We start from the raw sequence: 17,789 nt of genomic DNA on the forward strand, positions 1-17,789 counted from the left end.
ACAGAGCACTTCTTCCACATTCCACCTTACTTGGTCAATTTACATGTAATCGAAGCATCTGCGTGTATTAACTTTTATATTCATGCATCAATCTAAGGCATAATATTCACGTCTGAGAGGGAGTGTGTGCATTGTGTGAGGTGTCTTAAATAAAGAGCCACCCCTTCAGCCACGGTATGGTGATGAACTCTCACAGTTGATGCAGGTTTAAGTGTGTGCCTAAAGCTAAGCAAACACGTTGACTCACCATACGTGAACGTTTTAGTGAAAAGCACAGGTAACATTTTTCTAGATAATGTTGAAAAATTGCTGTATTTTCTAATTAAGAGCATCAGCATTGCTAAACAATCAACCAGCAGTAACCAGGCCCTAGCAGGGAAATTTTAGCTCATGGGAAGAGGCACGTGACAGATTATTCTACAGGCAGCTTCTGTTAAGGGAAATGTTAATTACTAGTTGATTTGAAGGTGCTAAGAACACACATAGTGCTTGTATCCCCAAAGCATTTTGCAAACATTAACAATTATTTCTTTTAAGTCTAGCTGAAAATTAATTATTTGTAGTATTTATTCCATCGCAGGACTCTGCTGAATATTATTACTGCTTCTCCAATTTCTAAGGAAGGAATCAAAACCATCTGATATTTAACCTCCCACACAACATCTCTCTATATATTTCACAGGGAGTTTTACTGTTTCAGAACTTTCTATATTTGCACTGAATTTTACTGACTGAGTTGATTTAATTTTGCTGCTTCTATTTAAGTCAGGAACAGTTTGATGGGGGAGAAGAGAAAAAAAATGTATCAGTAACAGAAATTATGAGCTTCATTTAATGTATTAAACGCTATAAACAAGCCAGAGGCAACAAGTCCCTGATGGGAGAGGAAACAAGAGAGAGGGGGGAAAAAACAGTTTGGTGTGAAGAGAGCAGAGAGGCAGGAGCCCGAGGGTGTTCTCCTTTCATATCAGATGTTTCCCAGGGAGGGAGGGAGGGAGGGAGGGGGAGGGAAGGTATATTTCTAGTCATGGAAGGAAAAAGATTTGGGGGGTAGCATATAAAGTGTATGTGTGGGTAGCTGAGGAAAGTACAGCTAGAGATAACCAGGAGACTAGCAAGAAAAACAAAAAAAAAAAGGAAAACAGCATCAAAAAAAGATCAGCCAAGTGAACATGACACTGAGAAAGACAAAACAAGCAAAGCACAAGGGGAAGCAAGAGGGGTTACAGGATTTGTGGGTATGGAAAGACCAAGAAAAATGAGAGGGCAAAAGAAAATGGTGTCAATAAAGTCAGTTCCAAGAAAGTAAAGGATAGGGAGAGAGTCTACACGGGAAAACACTGGGTCCTACTGGGGCAAGAAGCTGGGGAAGGTATCCAGGCAGCCTGAGGGGGAAGTTCTGTGGAGGCCCTGATTAGGGCAGGCAATGGCAGACTTCTGGCCATGCTGAACCACCTCGAGTGTTCACAGACTCTTTATTTCCACCACAGAGTATAATATATTGCTACTTTAACTCCCATCCAGCTATCAGTTCCTATTAGAGAAAACTGGAACCTTGTCTGGCTTTGGATAGATTAAAGACTCTTGAAATGTTCCAGGAGCCAAATGGGATGTTTTTATCTCCATTATGGGTGATGGTTTGAACAGTGAGTGAGAGCAATCATACCTGGGTTCCTGTAAGCATCAGAACTGGTTTTGAAAAAAAAGAAAAAGGGCACCTAATAGAGGGGAATGTCATAATTTGATAAATGCAGAAATATTACCTTTTCAACACATTTTTCTCTATGCCAATGAACTTACTGCTTCGGTTGAAAGCTTAGAAATTAGCTGTGTATCGTAACACACAGTATGGACAACTGAAGAATTAAATCAGTAAAACACCAACGCATACATCAACATCAGCCAGAACTGGCTCTGACTTTAGGAACTCTGCAGAGCTTCCAGACCTGCCACTACAGCCACTTGCCATGGGATGTGCTCCATGACACACCAGCAGGTGTGACACCCCTGTTGCTACTGCACCTATTTAAGGCTGTGGAGTTTGTTGACAGCCTTTTCACTTGGCCTTGCTGGTAAGAAGAGCTACTCCCCTGCCCTGCCCAGCTTTGTTCCACGGCACAGGAGGGACATGTTTACCAGGGCACGGGCGTTGGGGTTGGCTCTCTTGTCCAGGAGGAGTTTGGTGACACGGTAGTGGCCGCAGTGCGCGGCCACGTGGAGGGCGGTCAGGTAATCCAGCGTCACGTCGTCCACGGGGGCCTTGTGCTGCAGCAGGTGTTTGACACACTCCACGTGGTCCCCCTGGGCTGCCATGTGCAGGGGAGACAGTCCATTCTGCGGCAAAGGAAAACAGCAAACTTCTAAGTAACTCTCACTTAGATCACGGCACACATTAGAAAAGTTATTTGTTGTCGTGAGGAGCTGCTCAGCGGGGTTTGCTGTTATACAGGTGTCTTCCTCTCATTAGTTTGATCAAAGGGACAGAATTTGTAGGAAGTGCATTAATCTGTGTTTTCCAGAAATGAGTAAGAACACACTGAAATGATTTTCCAAGTCTGAAACAAAAACAATTGGGAGAAGCTGCAAGTGACAGGTTCTCGTTATCTCATATAAAGGATCGGAAAACACGTAGCAGGAATCACCTCTTAGGAGTGACCAATCCAGCTCTCCCACCTGTGTGTCCTAAGGCTCAGGAAGCAGTACAATTGAAGTGCTGGCAGTAGCACTCCATATCATGTGTTAAGTCTGGTATTACAGTGCAGGGCAAAGAAGTGCACACTTCTCATCTATTTCGAAAGGATAGTCCCTAATTATGTAAAAAACCTTATTTTGGATCATTCTATCCATTAACGCATTTCCTTTGGGAGGGCAGAAATGTTCCTGTCTCCTTCCTTGTCCCTTCAGTGACACTGAAAATCCTGTGGGAAGTTACACAGAGGTGCTCACATATTCCAAAAGGACACGCAGAGGTGTTCACCGGGTCTGACAGGACACACACACACACCTTGGTCCGTGCGAGCAGAGGGGCACCTCGCTCCAGGAGCAGCTCCACAACCTGGTCATGTCCGCTCCTTGCAGCACAGTGCAGCGGGGTGAGTCCATCCTTAAAGCAAAAGGAGGGAAAAACAATGAGCAAATTCTAAACTGCCCGTCCTGCCACCCTGGGCAAGACCCTGGCAGGAATGCAGCCCCGTACACGTGTGGAAAAGCTCCTTTTTCAAGTCCTAACTGAAGCTGGTTCCATAACATGAAGTTCCATCTCTGTTCTTCCTTAGAGGACACTCTAAGGTTACTGTTGGAGAGAAGCCTTAGAGTGTTGAAAGCCTTGTGTGCTGAAATCTTTTATCAAAGAGGATAACTTGAGCTCGCCCTGCCTCCTCCCCTCCCTCTCCTCTGCATTGCCTCCCTGGATAATGCCTGCTGGGCCAAGGATGCTCCATTAATCAACCCCTTGTCCTCTGGATTGCCTTTGATGGAGGGATGAAACGGGAAATGTTCACGCTAGAAAATCTGCTCTAGAATTTTCTTCTGTTTTTAAACAGGCAGCAGGAGAAAGAAGATTTGAAAACAGAGAAAAAAAAAGAAACAAACAAAACTAAAATTTTCATTTCTGAGACTGAGCTGACAATTCTTGCCTAAAATTACTGTGAGACCACCAACTCCACAATACTTTTTTCCATTGCAGAAAACCACCCTGCATCAAAAGACTTGCTCAGGCTAATGATGACAGCAGCAGTAGTCAAAGATGTGTTGATGAAATACTTAAATGGAAGAATGGATTCTGGGTACTTTTGCCGCAGTTTGGACTTCATGCAAAAAACCAGAGTAAATATGAGGTAAGAAAAAATTTTTCTCCCTTACTTATCTCCTTTTTCCAGAGGCTTTTCAGAGATATGTGACAGGGGTGAGGTGTGTCTCAGTGCTCACAATCTCACAGGCATGCCTAAATCCCATGGAAGCTTCACAGTGAATTCCAAGAGATGCAACATCAAACCCAAAACCAGAATTCACAGCTTTCAGCACTTGGCAGGTGGGGTTGGGGTAAAGAATTGGGTGTAACTGGCTTAATTGGTATTTTATTCACTGAAACTTCAGAGTCCCCTAAACCAAGTCTTTATATGCACAACTGAGGTATATTATCATCTCACTGCCAGAGGGATCGTACAGGTAATTCCCATTGGCATTACTAAGGTGAGAAAATATCCCAAAAGCACTTCTAGAGAAGTTATTTCTTTCCAGTTTCTGGCCTCTTGTGCTCTGCATTTTTAATCAACGTGGGAGGCTCACTTTCCTTATCTGCATGGAGGCTTTGATGTTATTCTGTTTAATAAAACAGCAAAAGAAAAGCAGAATTGTGTGAATCCTTGAAAAAAGCAGGACAAATCCCCAGAGGGAGAAAAAGAAGAAAAATACAAGCTAAAAAACACATCCACTCTGCAAGAAAGTCTAAATAAACCAAAAAGAACTAAATCATTAAAAAACATGATTTCTCCTCTGTTCTTATCCACAATTCCCTTTAAAAGCAGAGACAAAAACTTGTTACCTATCCTATACTATCCTGGCACAGCTTCTTTGCAGACTTCCCACAGAACCCTCTTCCCTGCCCTGGGGAAAACAGTGCGTGTATTTTAAGATTATTGTATATTTAAGACTTTAAATTCTACTTTTGCTTCTGTGCTTTCTTCAAGGGTGAGGGAAATTGCAAGGAGAGAGCTGTTGCAGCAGAAGAATTAGTGCAGGATACACCAAGGACAAGCTGACATGAGCCAACATCACGAGACACACCAGTGGACCAAATCAATCCTGCCTGTGCCATTATCTGTTTGCAATGAGCTTCAGTGCTCTGAAGGGGATGGCAGGATTCTGCATAAGCACTTTTTAAATCGTTGCTTTGCTAATTCAAGAGCACCCAGTGACCATAACATCCAGCACATCATTTGACAGGACACGCAACGCCGAGTCAAAGGGACAGAGACTCCGAAGCACAGACAATGGATATCCCATAAACACAAAGGTTGTCATGCCCAGAGACAAGAAATTCAGCAACTGTGTGTTTTGAGAAGTCCAGTATTTATCTTTTCATCTCCCCAGTGAGATTCTGCACCTGGCCTTCTGCTGGTCCCAGGTACTTTCCTCTCTCCCACTCTGCAATGTCGCCAATAGAAATGGCACTACAGTCCCCTGTGTATGGAAGCCATGGAAGTCCATCAATCCTAATTTCTTCTCAAATGACTCTCAAAATACCAAGTAAACTTTTGGGGTATTCTTCCCCCCCTTGAAAATCAATCACTGGCCATCTTTTAACCTGCAAAATTAATTCTGAATTCCGAGCATGATGCCTAACTGCAGGGCCTGGGAAGATAAATTATTGGGTTATTCCACAAATGCTTTCCCTTCAGCTTACCAGGGAGAATGTGACAAAAAGAAGCTGTGCTTCTGAGGGCTTTTTAATGGGAAACGATGTGGGCAGCATCCTCACAGGACAGTTGCTCCCATTCAGTGCTCATTCGACCACAGACTGCTAATAGACATGAATGTCAAAGGCCAAATTATCAAAGAATTCTTCCAAACTGCAGCTGCACGATCCTATTTTTATAAGGGTGAAGTAAAATTTTAGTATTCCATGTGTCAAACATGCAAAATTGTCTAAATTTTCTCGACAAATAAAGGGCTTTTAATTTGCTCATTTTTCATTACGACTAAACCTCATCTCTTTAAAAATGAACGAGGCGAGTCTCCCTCCTGCTCTAAGCTCTTGGCATAATTAAACATGCTGCAAAGTATTCCTCCAGGTCTGCCATTCAAAGTACAAATCTTAAAAATACAGCAAAAACATACCATGCACTTGCCTGAGTAATAAGAATTCTAAATAAAAGTCATTATCTACATAACTTGCTTAGACAACCCGGACAACACCCCTTCCTACACACTCGTAAACATTATATGAAGCCACTGAATTTTTTATAGCAAATATCTGCATTGTGATGAGATATTTATAATCTGGCATTGCTTTAGGAACGGCAAAAACTGAATTATTAGTGCTCTGTGCGCGTGTGAAGACGAGGAGAAAATGTCACAGCAGCTTTACTGCAGCAAAAAAAAAAATCGCTGTAAACAGAGCACGGTGCCAAGACAGGGCCAGCATCCTGCTCCAACTGTTACCACTCCCATGTGGAAATAACAGAGCTGTGCCTATTTTTTCACGATGCAGATCTACAAAAGGCGATATTACTACAAATAAATCTCAACAGGTTCCCAGGGTGAGCATTAAGGGGTGTCTGGAGCACATCCCCCACAAAAAACAACCCCAATCCAAACCAAACACATCTGAGTTCTGCCGCCCACGGTTTCCTTCCCTCTCTTTTCCCACTGGTATTGCACATCTCCATGACTGACCTGCCACTTCTTTCAGCTCCAGCTGAGCCTCCTTTCTTTCCCGTGGCCCTTCTCCAACCCAAATGGTGCACCAGACCTTCTCCCACCATCACCACGACTACTCCCACTCCAGCTCCAGCTGCCACGCTCCGGGCACACAACACCGTTACTTCCCCACACAATAAGCTTCCCCCCTTCCAAGACCATTTCATTCCAGGGTTTTTCCCCAACTGTAAATATTCTGGGTGAAAGCTTGCAAGAGGAGAGTCTAGAAGTCCCCAGAGCAAGAAAAATCTAATTTCCATGTTGGCAAGATTGAACAGCAAGAACACAAAATGTGTGACAGCTTCAGCAGCTGAGACAGGTGAATATGTGTTCCATCCCCCCTTCCAAGGGTGTTTGCATACTCCCACAAAAATGGAAATTCCAGTAAGTGACAAAGGCCTGTGAATAACACTGTATTTTAAAAGTATAATAAAAAAAAAGACAAAACCTAAAAAAGCCTTTCTTGTTCTCTCTTTTCCCTATACAATTTATAGAGAGAGATGATAAAAATAGAGATATTGCAAAACCTGCATTCAGAAAGAATATTCCTAAAAATCTTTTAAGAGTCAGGAACACTTCAATATCCCACATGTCCTTATTTTTACTATGCCATTATATGAGGATTCTTTATTTAACAGAAATACACTTATTTTGGCCATGCTGGAATTGCTCAGTTTTTAAATGCTTACGATAATTCTCCCTGTAACAATCCTTTTTCAGGAAGGCTGTAAATGTTTTCCTTACCTCTAAGCGTGAATTGGTAATTGCCACGTTACTTTTGACCACATGACATCAAATTAATCATAAACTGAAATTTCCACCATCTTCCAGAGAGCAAGTTTCTGCACACCAAGTCCTTCTGACCCCCAATTCCACTGATCCACCATCAGAAGCTGAACAGGTCAGAAGTTTGGTCAAATATTAAAATTTTCAATTAAATTATGTCACTGAAGTTTTTACTCTGGTAAACACGTAGAGAATATAGGTTTGAGCAACATTTGAAATTTGAAATATTTAAGTCTAAGAAATTTTGCCCATTCATTACTTAGTGAACAAAACCCCAGATAAGGCTTGCATGTAAATGGAAGTAGCACAAATGTATGCAAGATATTATACAGCATGTGCTATAATGTTATTTTATTGTCAGATAATAGTTATCTATCATTATAAGAATATGTATTATTATTATTATATAATATTAAATTACTCTATCAGATAAAAGTATCCTCTTAATATATTGGGGAATGGAGTTTACATTTTCACTTTGGATATAATTTAAAAGAGAAATTGAATTCCACATTTTAAAAACATAGTTACCACTTAGTTGAGAAAAAAACAACTGTAAAACTTGCCAAAAAAATTAAGTAAAATATTATTTTAAAATATGTAATTGTGGCAAGGAGATTTCCTAGCGATTCTACATCTTTATGTTCTAATGAGAAATGCCATAAAACTTCAGCAAATGCACTATGAAATGTATAGAAATTACAAGTACTAACTCCTGCAGAAAGCAGGGCTTTACATGCCACATTAACTAGGGAACAGCAGGGCACGTGCATCGTTTATTCCCTTTGAAGAACATACATTTTAATCCATATTTTTAGACAGCACAGGGGATCCTAATGAATCATTCCAGTGGAACATTTTCATACATAAAAAAGCTTTCACAGATTAATCTTGCAAAATTGAAGCGCTGAGGCTCACCTAAAATCCATTAAAGTAAGTTTTTGCATCTCAATTTATGCAGCATCGGATGTAACAAAGCGAGTTAAAAATAAACAGAATGAAAGCAGTGAGGACTTTTTTTAACCAAAAAGAGCCTATTTTGATGTGGTACAGAGCCTGAGAACCTGGCAATGGATATTTAGTTCCACTGTTTTCCAGGGATTCTGACCTACTGGAAGAATGCAGGTGTTCCTGGGAAGAAGTGGGAAGGCAGGAGGGAAGGCAAGCGTGTTAGTACCCGTGGTCTGTCCTTCCACGTACAAAGCACATGCAGCACATCACCTGCCTCCTCAACACCCCACGGATTCGTGGCCAAAGCCAAGCACACAGGGCACGTGGACATGGCACAGGGAGAAGAGAGAGACACCGAGACAATATAAACAGCTGGCACAAAGACACGGACAGCAAAACCAAAGCTCTGGAATCTTCCCCACTGTGGAGCACACGCCGCCGACCGTGTGCCTCTGAGCAGGAGGAAGCTGTGGAGCCTGTGGGAACTGGGATAAGGGTGCCTTAGGATACCTTTATGGGTTTTCACGGATATCTTTGTGCTGACATTCTGAGCAGCTGACAAAGGGCAGGGAGCCAAGACAATGAGAAGACTCTAAAATTAGGCCCTTCCGCCCACATCGGGCGAATCCTGTTCTTTTGGATTCATTCACAACTGTGCATCAACCTTTGGGGATGAGTAGGGAAGGGAACACACCCTGACCTCTTAAAATCCAAAACATCCCTTACTATCACCTCTGTCAACTTGTCTAAAACAAGTATCTAAGTAGTGAACAGGAAATAGGTGAATTCAATGCTGCCATTCCACAGGCCAGATGGACTGTTTCTGTATGACATGCTTGGGAGCATGTGCAATATCTGCCTGCAGTGTACTATTACCATTTTAGGCCTCTTTACCATGAGATTTTAGGCACTTATTGTGGAAGATTTGACCAGGGATGATTTACTGCACACCTGCATGAGAGGCAACTTTTTCCATCAGCAGTAGTTTTTAAAAAATTTAAAAAAAAAAAAAATAGCAAGAAAGATATCATTTCACAAATAATCAGAAATTGAAATCATAATCACATATAGAGTTAGACAACAACAGTGATTATCTTCTTAGTTTATGAAGCAACCCACGGTTGATGTAATTAATAAGTAACTGCAGAGGTTGAATGAACCCCAAGGGTACCTGACTGTTACATCCTCTACTTTTCTACTTTATTAAACAAAAACCCATGTCCAGCTCTAAATTCTGTATTCTAAACACCCCCTATTACTTCGAAATACAATTTTACAGCCGAAGTATTTAAAAACCAGCAGCTCTCAAGAGCAAACCCTGTGCAGTTCAGTCTGAATAAAAGACCACGTTTTCCCAGGCGACTCCAAAATCCCATTTCAAACAATTAACCCAGTCCATAAAAAATGATGGGTTTTTCTTTTGTCCTGAAAGACTGTGAAATCAGCCATAAATAAAGAGCAGAGTGATGATGTGGCATTGCAAATAGCACAGCTGGGAGGAGGAAGCCAGTGAGAGTCACCTAATTCTCCATGGTTTGTCTGGGGAAGGGCGAGTGGCTGCTGGCACAGGGAAAGTTACCTGTTCCCAGTATTGCCTCTCAAATAAAAAGGGACTGAGCCCACTGAAGAAGTTTCCACAGGGACTGGCACGGACATTTAGGAGTCAGGCTTAGCTAAGTCCAAACCCTCTGCTTCCCCACAGCTATGCATCACATGTGTCACATGAAATTGGACCAATTAACACGCTTATTACCTAAAAAAGAGCAGTTTCATCAGCTTTTTCTTGTATGACACAGGCGGATTATTCAGGAGACTAAAGGAAATAGTACTTCTGCCTCCTACTATCACCAACACCTGCTGTTCTTTAGTCTGATAGCATAGAAAACAGTCTACATAAAACAAACACAGGAAAAAAAAAAAAAAAACAAAAGCGAGCAAGCAAAAAATCCCAGGGAACAGAAAGACTCACCCTGGTTTTGGCATCGATCTGCCCTCCGCGATCCAACAAGAGCTTCACCATGTTTGTGTTTCCCCTTTTGGAAGCCACATGCAGGGGGGTGATTCCATTCTACACCATGAAAAGAACAAAGCATGAGCCGGATGGATTTTGGAGGTGTGTTAATGGGGGTGGAGTTTGGGGTCGGATCACAACAAATGAGACCATCACGTCGTAGAGAAGAAACGAAAACGTAGTTGAGCATCAGAGCTGGGCACACACCATACAAGCTAGAGTTAGTAATTCCTTTTCTAAGCAAGACTCTTCTCTCTGTTGTTTTGGGACCCTCGAATAAACGAAGCAGCGCATCTGCCCAAGCAGCAAACATGGCAGTCCTGGGGTCAGACACACAACAACACACACCAGAGTCCCGAGGAGTCAATAGTCACAAAACACTGACGCCTCTGAATCACTGCAACGCACACAGAGTACACAAACGTGTCAGGGGCAGGGCCCTGTGCAGGCTGAGAGTCCTTGAGGACGCTCTGGGTGAGGCAAGAGGTTCTATCAGCAGCTACTCCAGGTTGGATATGGAAGGAAGACAGTGTGGAAGGTAGAACCCTAAAGTAATTCCAAGTGTGTCTGGCAAAATTAAACAGCAGATGTGTGATCCAGGAGCCAGGCTGAGGTTACCAGAGGTATCCAGGGCACACCAGATGCCATACTTCCAATCACATAATATGCAACAGCAAAAGGACTGTGGTATGTAGCTCTGCAGTCGTTTACCACAAAAGAGTTTATATAAGGGCAATATACCCTGCTTACCGTTTTCAAAATATGTTTATATGTGAAAACACCAAATTAAAGTAGCACAGTGAATACTGGATACTGGGAACAGCCAATCAATCCTACACCTGTTTCCAGAGTATGTCTAACAGACAGAAAAGCTGAAGTCAGTTGACACATTTCGAGAGTATCAGCTTTCTGGAGCTGGTCAAAGAAGCTTATTTCCTCCAGCTAGGAATTCTGGTCACTACACAACTCCCAAGGCCTCTGATGCATTGCACGGAGACGACCTTTAAAAATTACTGCAAAAAAAGACATCTTTGACCACCACAGAATTTCAGCCTTACTTTGCTCCTCTCTTAACTCAGCCCTCGACTAAGAGTTACACAAAAGATCAGCCCACTTTTAGGCCACTCCAAGTGACAAGATCATGGAAAGAGCCCGTACCCTTGCCGTGAAGTCGACTGCAGCTCCTCGGTTCAGCAGCAGCGTGGCCACGTTGACGTTCCCATAGTGTGCGGCGATGTGCAAAGGTGTAAAGCCACTCTGCAGAGGGAAACAGCCCTTGTTACACAACTCAGTTTACACAAGACCAGCAACTCAACTACAGCTTGATTTTAAACCTGCTGGCAAACAAATGTATGCTGTCCATTTTACCCAGTTCACCCATATTATAGCACAGTGTTTTCAGGGCAGTTTTCATACTAAAGGTTATCACAAGTACTTCAGTCTTTCCTTCTCCAACTTAGTCTTTTGCATCCGTGGCCAGAAAGTAGTTTTCATCTTAGAAAATATTAATGTATTAGCCATTCTTGAAGAAAATAAAGGAAGTTTCCTTATTACAATTTGGAAGCAACATGGATCTTGTGGGCTGCATCTGTTTACTGGGTTTGGATAAACATCCACAAAGTTGCTGGTTTCTTATTTTACTGCTCTTAGAAACAGGGACAACATATTTCCCTCTGTTTTTTTTTCCCTTTTTTTTTCTTTCCTTTTTTTTTTTTGAAAACAGTAATTATTCAAAATGTAATTCAAGAATTTGGTTTACATGAGAAACTTAGTAGCACAGTGAAAGAATCATAATTATTTAAGTTTATGTATGATTTGGATCACAAAGGATCTGAAGAAACTTTGCCATCTATAAATGAGAAACAAAACCAATTTACTTATTGAGTTTGGAACACTAGAAGGTGAAACCAGCTCCAGCTACAACATACAGAATCATTTGACAACAACAGATAAAAAGATTAAATTTTCAGAAAGTAGGACACAGAACAAGCTTTCAGCCTCATAAGTAATTCAAGTAGAAAGGGCCTTGCTTTTGAGGTTTCCCTGAAGAGCTTTACACTGATTTGATTGGATCTCACTGATAGTTACAGAAAGAGAGAAATATTTTTGGCTTCTTGACTACAGCACGTTTTATTTCTTCCAGTGGACAAACCACCATTTTAGACTAGTCATGGAACAAAGGAATGTAGGCACGTGTTGCCCCCCTTCAGCAGGCACTGCAGCAACACTTCCATGTTCACCCCAGCGAGGAACATTCCCGTGGGTGGGTCAGATGCCAAGAGAAGCCGCCACCTTTCAATTCGCATCACCGGCTGCCTCCCGGCAACCTGCTCATGTGTGTGCACACACCAAGTGGGAAGTGCTTTCCCATGGGTGCACCCATTCATAATTCATTCCCTCCTCTGACAGGAAAAACTCCATTATTCAAAAAAGTAGGCTTTCAAATACCAACTGCATTCTTGGAAATCGTTCTTTTCTCCTAAACGCAATAATAATCTTTCAGGGAGAAATCCCAATTCGAGCCCATCAGAGCCACGATTAAGTCTTTGGAGAGTTGGTATTTCCAAAAGCCATGTGAGAAATGTATTATTTACTGCAGGTAAATTCTGATTGTGTGCTATATCCCTTAGAGTTTTGCAAAACTTTACGGAAAAGATCATAATAAGAACAAGGGTAAAAATAAGCAGACGCCCTGCTTTTACCCTGGGGAATTTGATTACATTTATCATTGGAAAAGATGGAAAATTAATTTTACTATTATTCCGGCTGAGCCAGACACCTTGATTTAGTTATGCCAAGTGAGTGCATTTTCATAATTAATGAAACTGGGCTAAAAAAGCATCTTTATCCTCTTAGCTCCATTACTCGCTTCAGACTTCTTTGAACTGATGTGAATTCTCAACAGTGTCCTTCACTAGTGACACAAATAAAAAGAAATTCTAAGACAAAGGATGAATAAAAATAGGTTTGCCAAGTCCCAAATTTCTATGTATTAAAGAAAGAGCCATATCCTCACTTTCAGTGCTAAATAATAAAGAAATATGGCCACAGAGCAGAGAAAATAATCATAAGTAACAGAAAGAGTAATTAAAAATTGTTTATCTCGGTACCTCAGTCGTCCTATTCACCATCATCTGATGCAGCGTGGTTTGGGAAAAAGAGGAACAATATTAAAGACTGGCCGCAAAACGAAGAACTATGTTGCTTTTTTTTGAAATGAGTTATGCTGTTAATTATGGGAAAAGCCATTTGAGCATGCATTAACTTTAAACACAACCCATACTCCCATGGGCGATAAACCCACAGGGAAGCAGCGATCCTGCCTCCATTCCAGCGCCTTCTGGTTTACAAATAACATGGAAAAAGCTGGTTACCAAAGAAATGGGAGGTGTGATTGAAAAGTTTAAAAAAAAAAATAAATAAAAAAATGAGCAGGTCGGAATTACTGCAAAATTAAATATCCTGCTGGTGGTAGCAGTGGAGGAACACGTCTCTCCATACCGAAGTTACCTTTAACAGCTGGGATGAAGGGATCCCAGGGGCCGCCCACCCCGTTACCTTGGACTGCACGTCGGCGTTGTGGTCGTTCTGCAGCAGCAGCGCCGCCGACTTGGTGTCGTCCTTCCTGGCGGCGATGTGCAGGGCCGGCAGCCTCACCTTGCCCTTGGTGTCGTTCTCCAGCAGGATGGCCACCGCCTGGTTGTGCCCCTGCTGCAGCGCCACAGCCAGAGGAGTGAAGCCGTCCTGGGGGGAGAGGAAGCCAAGGCGCGCTCGGTAAGACGGAGGACGCGGAGCTTCCGTGACTCGCTCGCACGAAGGTATCCGAGACGCTCCTTGCCAGCTGTTTCCCACCTCTGCACCTCCGTCTCCATCAGCAGCACAACATTTTAACCCTTTTCAAACGTCTTCAAAAGGCTTTCAAATGCTTTTGAACATCTTTTCTCCCTTTGGTCTTTTTTTTTTTAACTCAAGCACAAGCAAAGCGTCGTTCTATAGCATCTCTCTTAATTGCTTCCCATCTTAAAACAGGCCACAAAGCATATTTTCAGCAATTTTTTGCTAAATTTAGTGAGCACTGAACAAACTAGATGTGAAAAACACACAGGGAGCCTGTTTGTGAAAAGAAAGCGTATCTTTGGACGCATTTGCTGCTGTTCCCCTTCCAAGTTACACGTGGACCGTGAGTCAAGAAAGCCCGACCATGTTTAGGAATTTATTCTAATTTGAAGGAGAAAAATACCACATTATTTGTATCTTTTGGAAAAACAAAGAAAAACATCCCTGCTTGAAATTCCTAGTTTTAGCCCTGTTTTAAAATTAGTTTCAAATTGTCTTGCTCCTCCACACATGCTTGGGCTGGCCAGTGCTTTTAAAACCCATCCCATGACCACAGCCTGCTCCTCCTGGCTGAAGTACTGCCTGCTCCCAAATATTTCATTCTGATTTGAAACCGAACCTCGCTCTGGTCACGCACTCTCCCCAAGCACAGGTGTGCTGTAACCACATGAGAGACGGGACAGAAATGCTTTGGAACAGGAATATGGAAAGAGGGTAAGATAATAAAGGCCAAGTTAGGAAGGAACCAGAGCTGACATATGCTGAAAGAAACATCTGAAGAATTGCCAAAGCCATTTTTCCCCTTAGTAATCTAATAACTTCTGCGTTGAATGGTGGGTAGGTGTGTGTTGTAACAGTGATACTGCCGTGGTTTCTGCCTGTAACAGAGATTAAATTCTGTGCAGGGAATTAAAAAGAGGTGAACAGCTGATGAAACAGCTGAACTGTAAAGATAATTCTGAGATTGGGGCTACATAAGGTGTTGAAATGGCTTAATGCATTTGCCTTTCGCCTCTGGGAACATGAGAACAAATCCTGGATTAGAGGCCCTGTGAAACTGAGCTCATCCCTACCCTCCTTTTGTATCCCTACGTATGTAAGCCTGGGAGGAAACGAAACGCATTCAAAGGCAGTGCAAGTGTCAAAGCTTCAAAGACAAGATCATCCATTTGATTTGCACCACTTCATCGTCCATCCTTCTCTAAAAGGACACCACTCTTTCTGCATTCCCTCTCCTATTGTTTCTGGAAAGCACTGCCGACAGGAGCTCGGAGAAGGATTTTCATTTCCTGACTTGCCATGAGGAGCTCCTTCTCCATGTATTCCAGTGGCATCTGTCATGTGCCATTTCTTCATCCTGTTCATGAGATGAACTCTGGGAACGTGTGGAAACAGATGGTGGCTCGGGAACAGTCACAGAATCATGGAAACCATCACCTCAGCAAGACCTGAACCTAAAAGTGACCTAGGTCTGCAAGAAGGATGTCAACAGCCTTTACCTTCCCAACTACAAAGTGAGAACTGACCTTTCTCATGGCAGCAGACAAACCTGGAATCAGGTTCAGAGTGGGGATATTTTATTTCTTTCCTCCCCTCTGCCTTTTTTTATGAAGTCAGACTATACAGTGAGTTCTTCACATGAATTATAACCACCTCGGCCTCGCAATTCCTGTAAACTGACTGAATTTCCAAGTGCACCCGATTATCCCAGCCAACAAAGTCACTGGGAGAAAGGCTGCCAGCAGGTGACTGTGAGCTCCTGGAGAGCCCCAGTTCCCCTCAGCTCCCTCACAAGGAGTGTTTCTGCCACGTTGCCTGGCAATCCCACGGGATTTTCATCCTTCAGAAAGCTGGCATGTAACGTGATCACCTCAGAGAGGATTATTTCAGGAGCTGTCACCAAATGGTACAGTGTCCACTGAGAGAGGGGACAGTGAAACAGCTGGTAATGCTGACAGTTCTCTTCCAAGGGAAGGAGAGGGAGCATAAATGCACCAGCATTTCAAACTCATCCACCTGTGGGGTCAATCCAGAATGGCAATGTTTCTGGACAGACTGGGGAAAAGTAGGAAACATGAGGAAAACCTGTGAGTAGAAAGGAACCTTCCCATTGCTACTTCACGTGGCACAAACAGGAAGGTGACACACTTTGCAGCACAGAGCCTGTTCACTCATCCCCTTGGCTTGGAATAAAAGAACACTTGGCAGAAAGAGAGCAAGAGGAGGGAACAGAATGAGCACAGTCCCCATGTTTTCCCCATTGCCCTTAAATCCCTCTTTAATTACTGTGCTTCAGTTCCTCCTGAGATGGAGTCTCATCTCCCCAACTTTAGCGGCTGCTCCGCTTGCACTGAAGTCACTGCAGGTTGACAAACCAGAACCCCAATTAACATCCTCTTTTCTGCCTTGACACCCACGTGGCCCAGCAGTAGAAATAAAGTGTCCGTGGAGAGAACAGCACATGGCCTGCTGAGCTCATGGATGTGATCCTTGTCAGCCATTTGATTTCCAGCTTACACTGTTCACAGACAATAAGGAATACTCACAGGTTACACTAAGTCCCAGATGAGCTTCAGAACCAGAGGAACTTGGGGAAAGAGCAGCAGGAAACTGGACTAAGTGACCTCCCAAATAGTTCTGTGAGCCCAGCACCACAGGGAACCTCCTCCACTCATCACTCCTGAGCTTATCTAAAATCCCAAGACCCAGTGCTGAGTTTATGGTTGGACTTGATGGTCTTAGAGGTCTTTTCAAACCTAAACAATTCTATGATCCTAAAAGGAAGCTTTTTAACAACTACCTGCTGATATCAATTGGTTTTATACCATTTTACACCACACAGACACCCTTTTAGACACAGCCCACACAGTCTTGACTTTAATCAATCCGAATATAAAGGCAAAGAAAAATATGAGACAAAAAAACTCCCCTCACCTCAGTAGCTGTGCTTTGGTTGGCTCCATTCTCCAGGAGATACTTCACCACCTCAATGTGGTTCTCTTGAGCTGCCATGTACAAAGGAGTAAAGCCATTCTAGGAAGAACACAGGAGAAAATATTCTGTTAAGGAAAGGGGAATACACCGACTATAACAAACCACAAAGAAACACACGGTTCAAAATGCATTTGTGGGTTTTTTCCCCAACTGAAATGCTCTAAGTGTGTAACAGAACAACTTTGTGTTTGTAACTTTAGATGGTAATGTTTAATGCCACTGAAACCCGGAACTCTACGTGCTCTCTCACTCATTTTCTCCTGACACGTATTTTACGGAAGCGGTGGTCACAGTAATTATTAATACAGCTATTCCTTGCTGATAGTGCTCAGGGACTGCAAAGCTGCCTAGAAGGTTTTATGAAAGCTGACAGGAAAGCAAGAGTTTCCTCCACTTATTACATTTACTTGAGCAAAGACGTCATCCCCTGGAGCCCGTGAAGTCCATACCTCCTGACAAGCTCGGCAGAGACGGCAAAGCCTTAACATCCTACATCAAATTCTGTAATACATAAAACATGGCAAATCACCCACCACAAAGGAACTCAGCCTTGCAAAGGAACCACTGCGTTTCTGACCATACAGCAGGTTCATCTCTCATTTAATTAAGAACATACATTAAAATGTTCTAAAGTTATTAAAAGAATTTGCTTCGGATAAAACAGTAATTAAAAAAATTCTTTTTAAGTTAATCAACCTACTTTGATTCAGGCAAATTCATTAGAAATTCAAGTCCTTTCTTCCCATTAAAATATTTTAATGCAAACAATTTCAATTTATTACCTACAAAA

General features: G+C 42.5%; 1 protein-coding gene across 6 annotated transcripts in view; it reads right to left on the reverse strand.

Annotated features, from left to right (window-relative positions):
- ANK2 (ankyrin 2) overlaps positions 1–17,789 on the reverse strand; it is a 142,135-nt gene that overhangs the window by 77,072 nt on the left and 47,274 nt on the right. For all 6 annotated transcript variants that reach the window (XM_029965930.1, XM_029965932.1, XM_029965933.1 and 3 more), the window contains exons 5-11: positions 16,940–17,038; positions 13,727–13,912; positions 13,279–13,302; positions 11,327–11,425; positions 10,127–10,225; positions 3,005–3,103; positions 2,137–2,334 (exon numbers count right to left, since the gene is read on the reverse strand). In XM_029965930.1, the coding sequence (XP_029821790.1) occupies positions 2,137–2,334; positions 3,005–3,103; positions 10,127–10,225; positions 11,327–11,425; positions 13,279–13,302; positions 13,727–13,912; positions 16,940–17,038 (804 nt within the window). The remainder of the gene's footprint in view (positions 1–2,136; positions 2,335–3,004; positions 3,104–10,126; positions 10,226–11,326; positions 11,426–13,278; positions 13,303–13,726; positions 13,913–16,939; positions 17,039–17,789) is intronic.

Source organism: Manacus vitellinus, unplaced genomic scaffold (genome assembly GCF_001715985.3).
Source record: "Manacus vitellinus isolate BGI_N305 unplaced genomic scaffold, ASM171598v3 scaffold_125_pilon, whole genome shotgun sequence".
Classification (NCBI taxonomy): domain Eukaryota; kingdom Metazoa; phylum Chordata; class Aves; order Passeriformes; family Pipridae; genus Manacus; species Manacus vitellinus.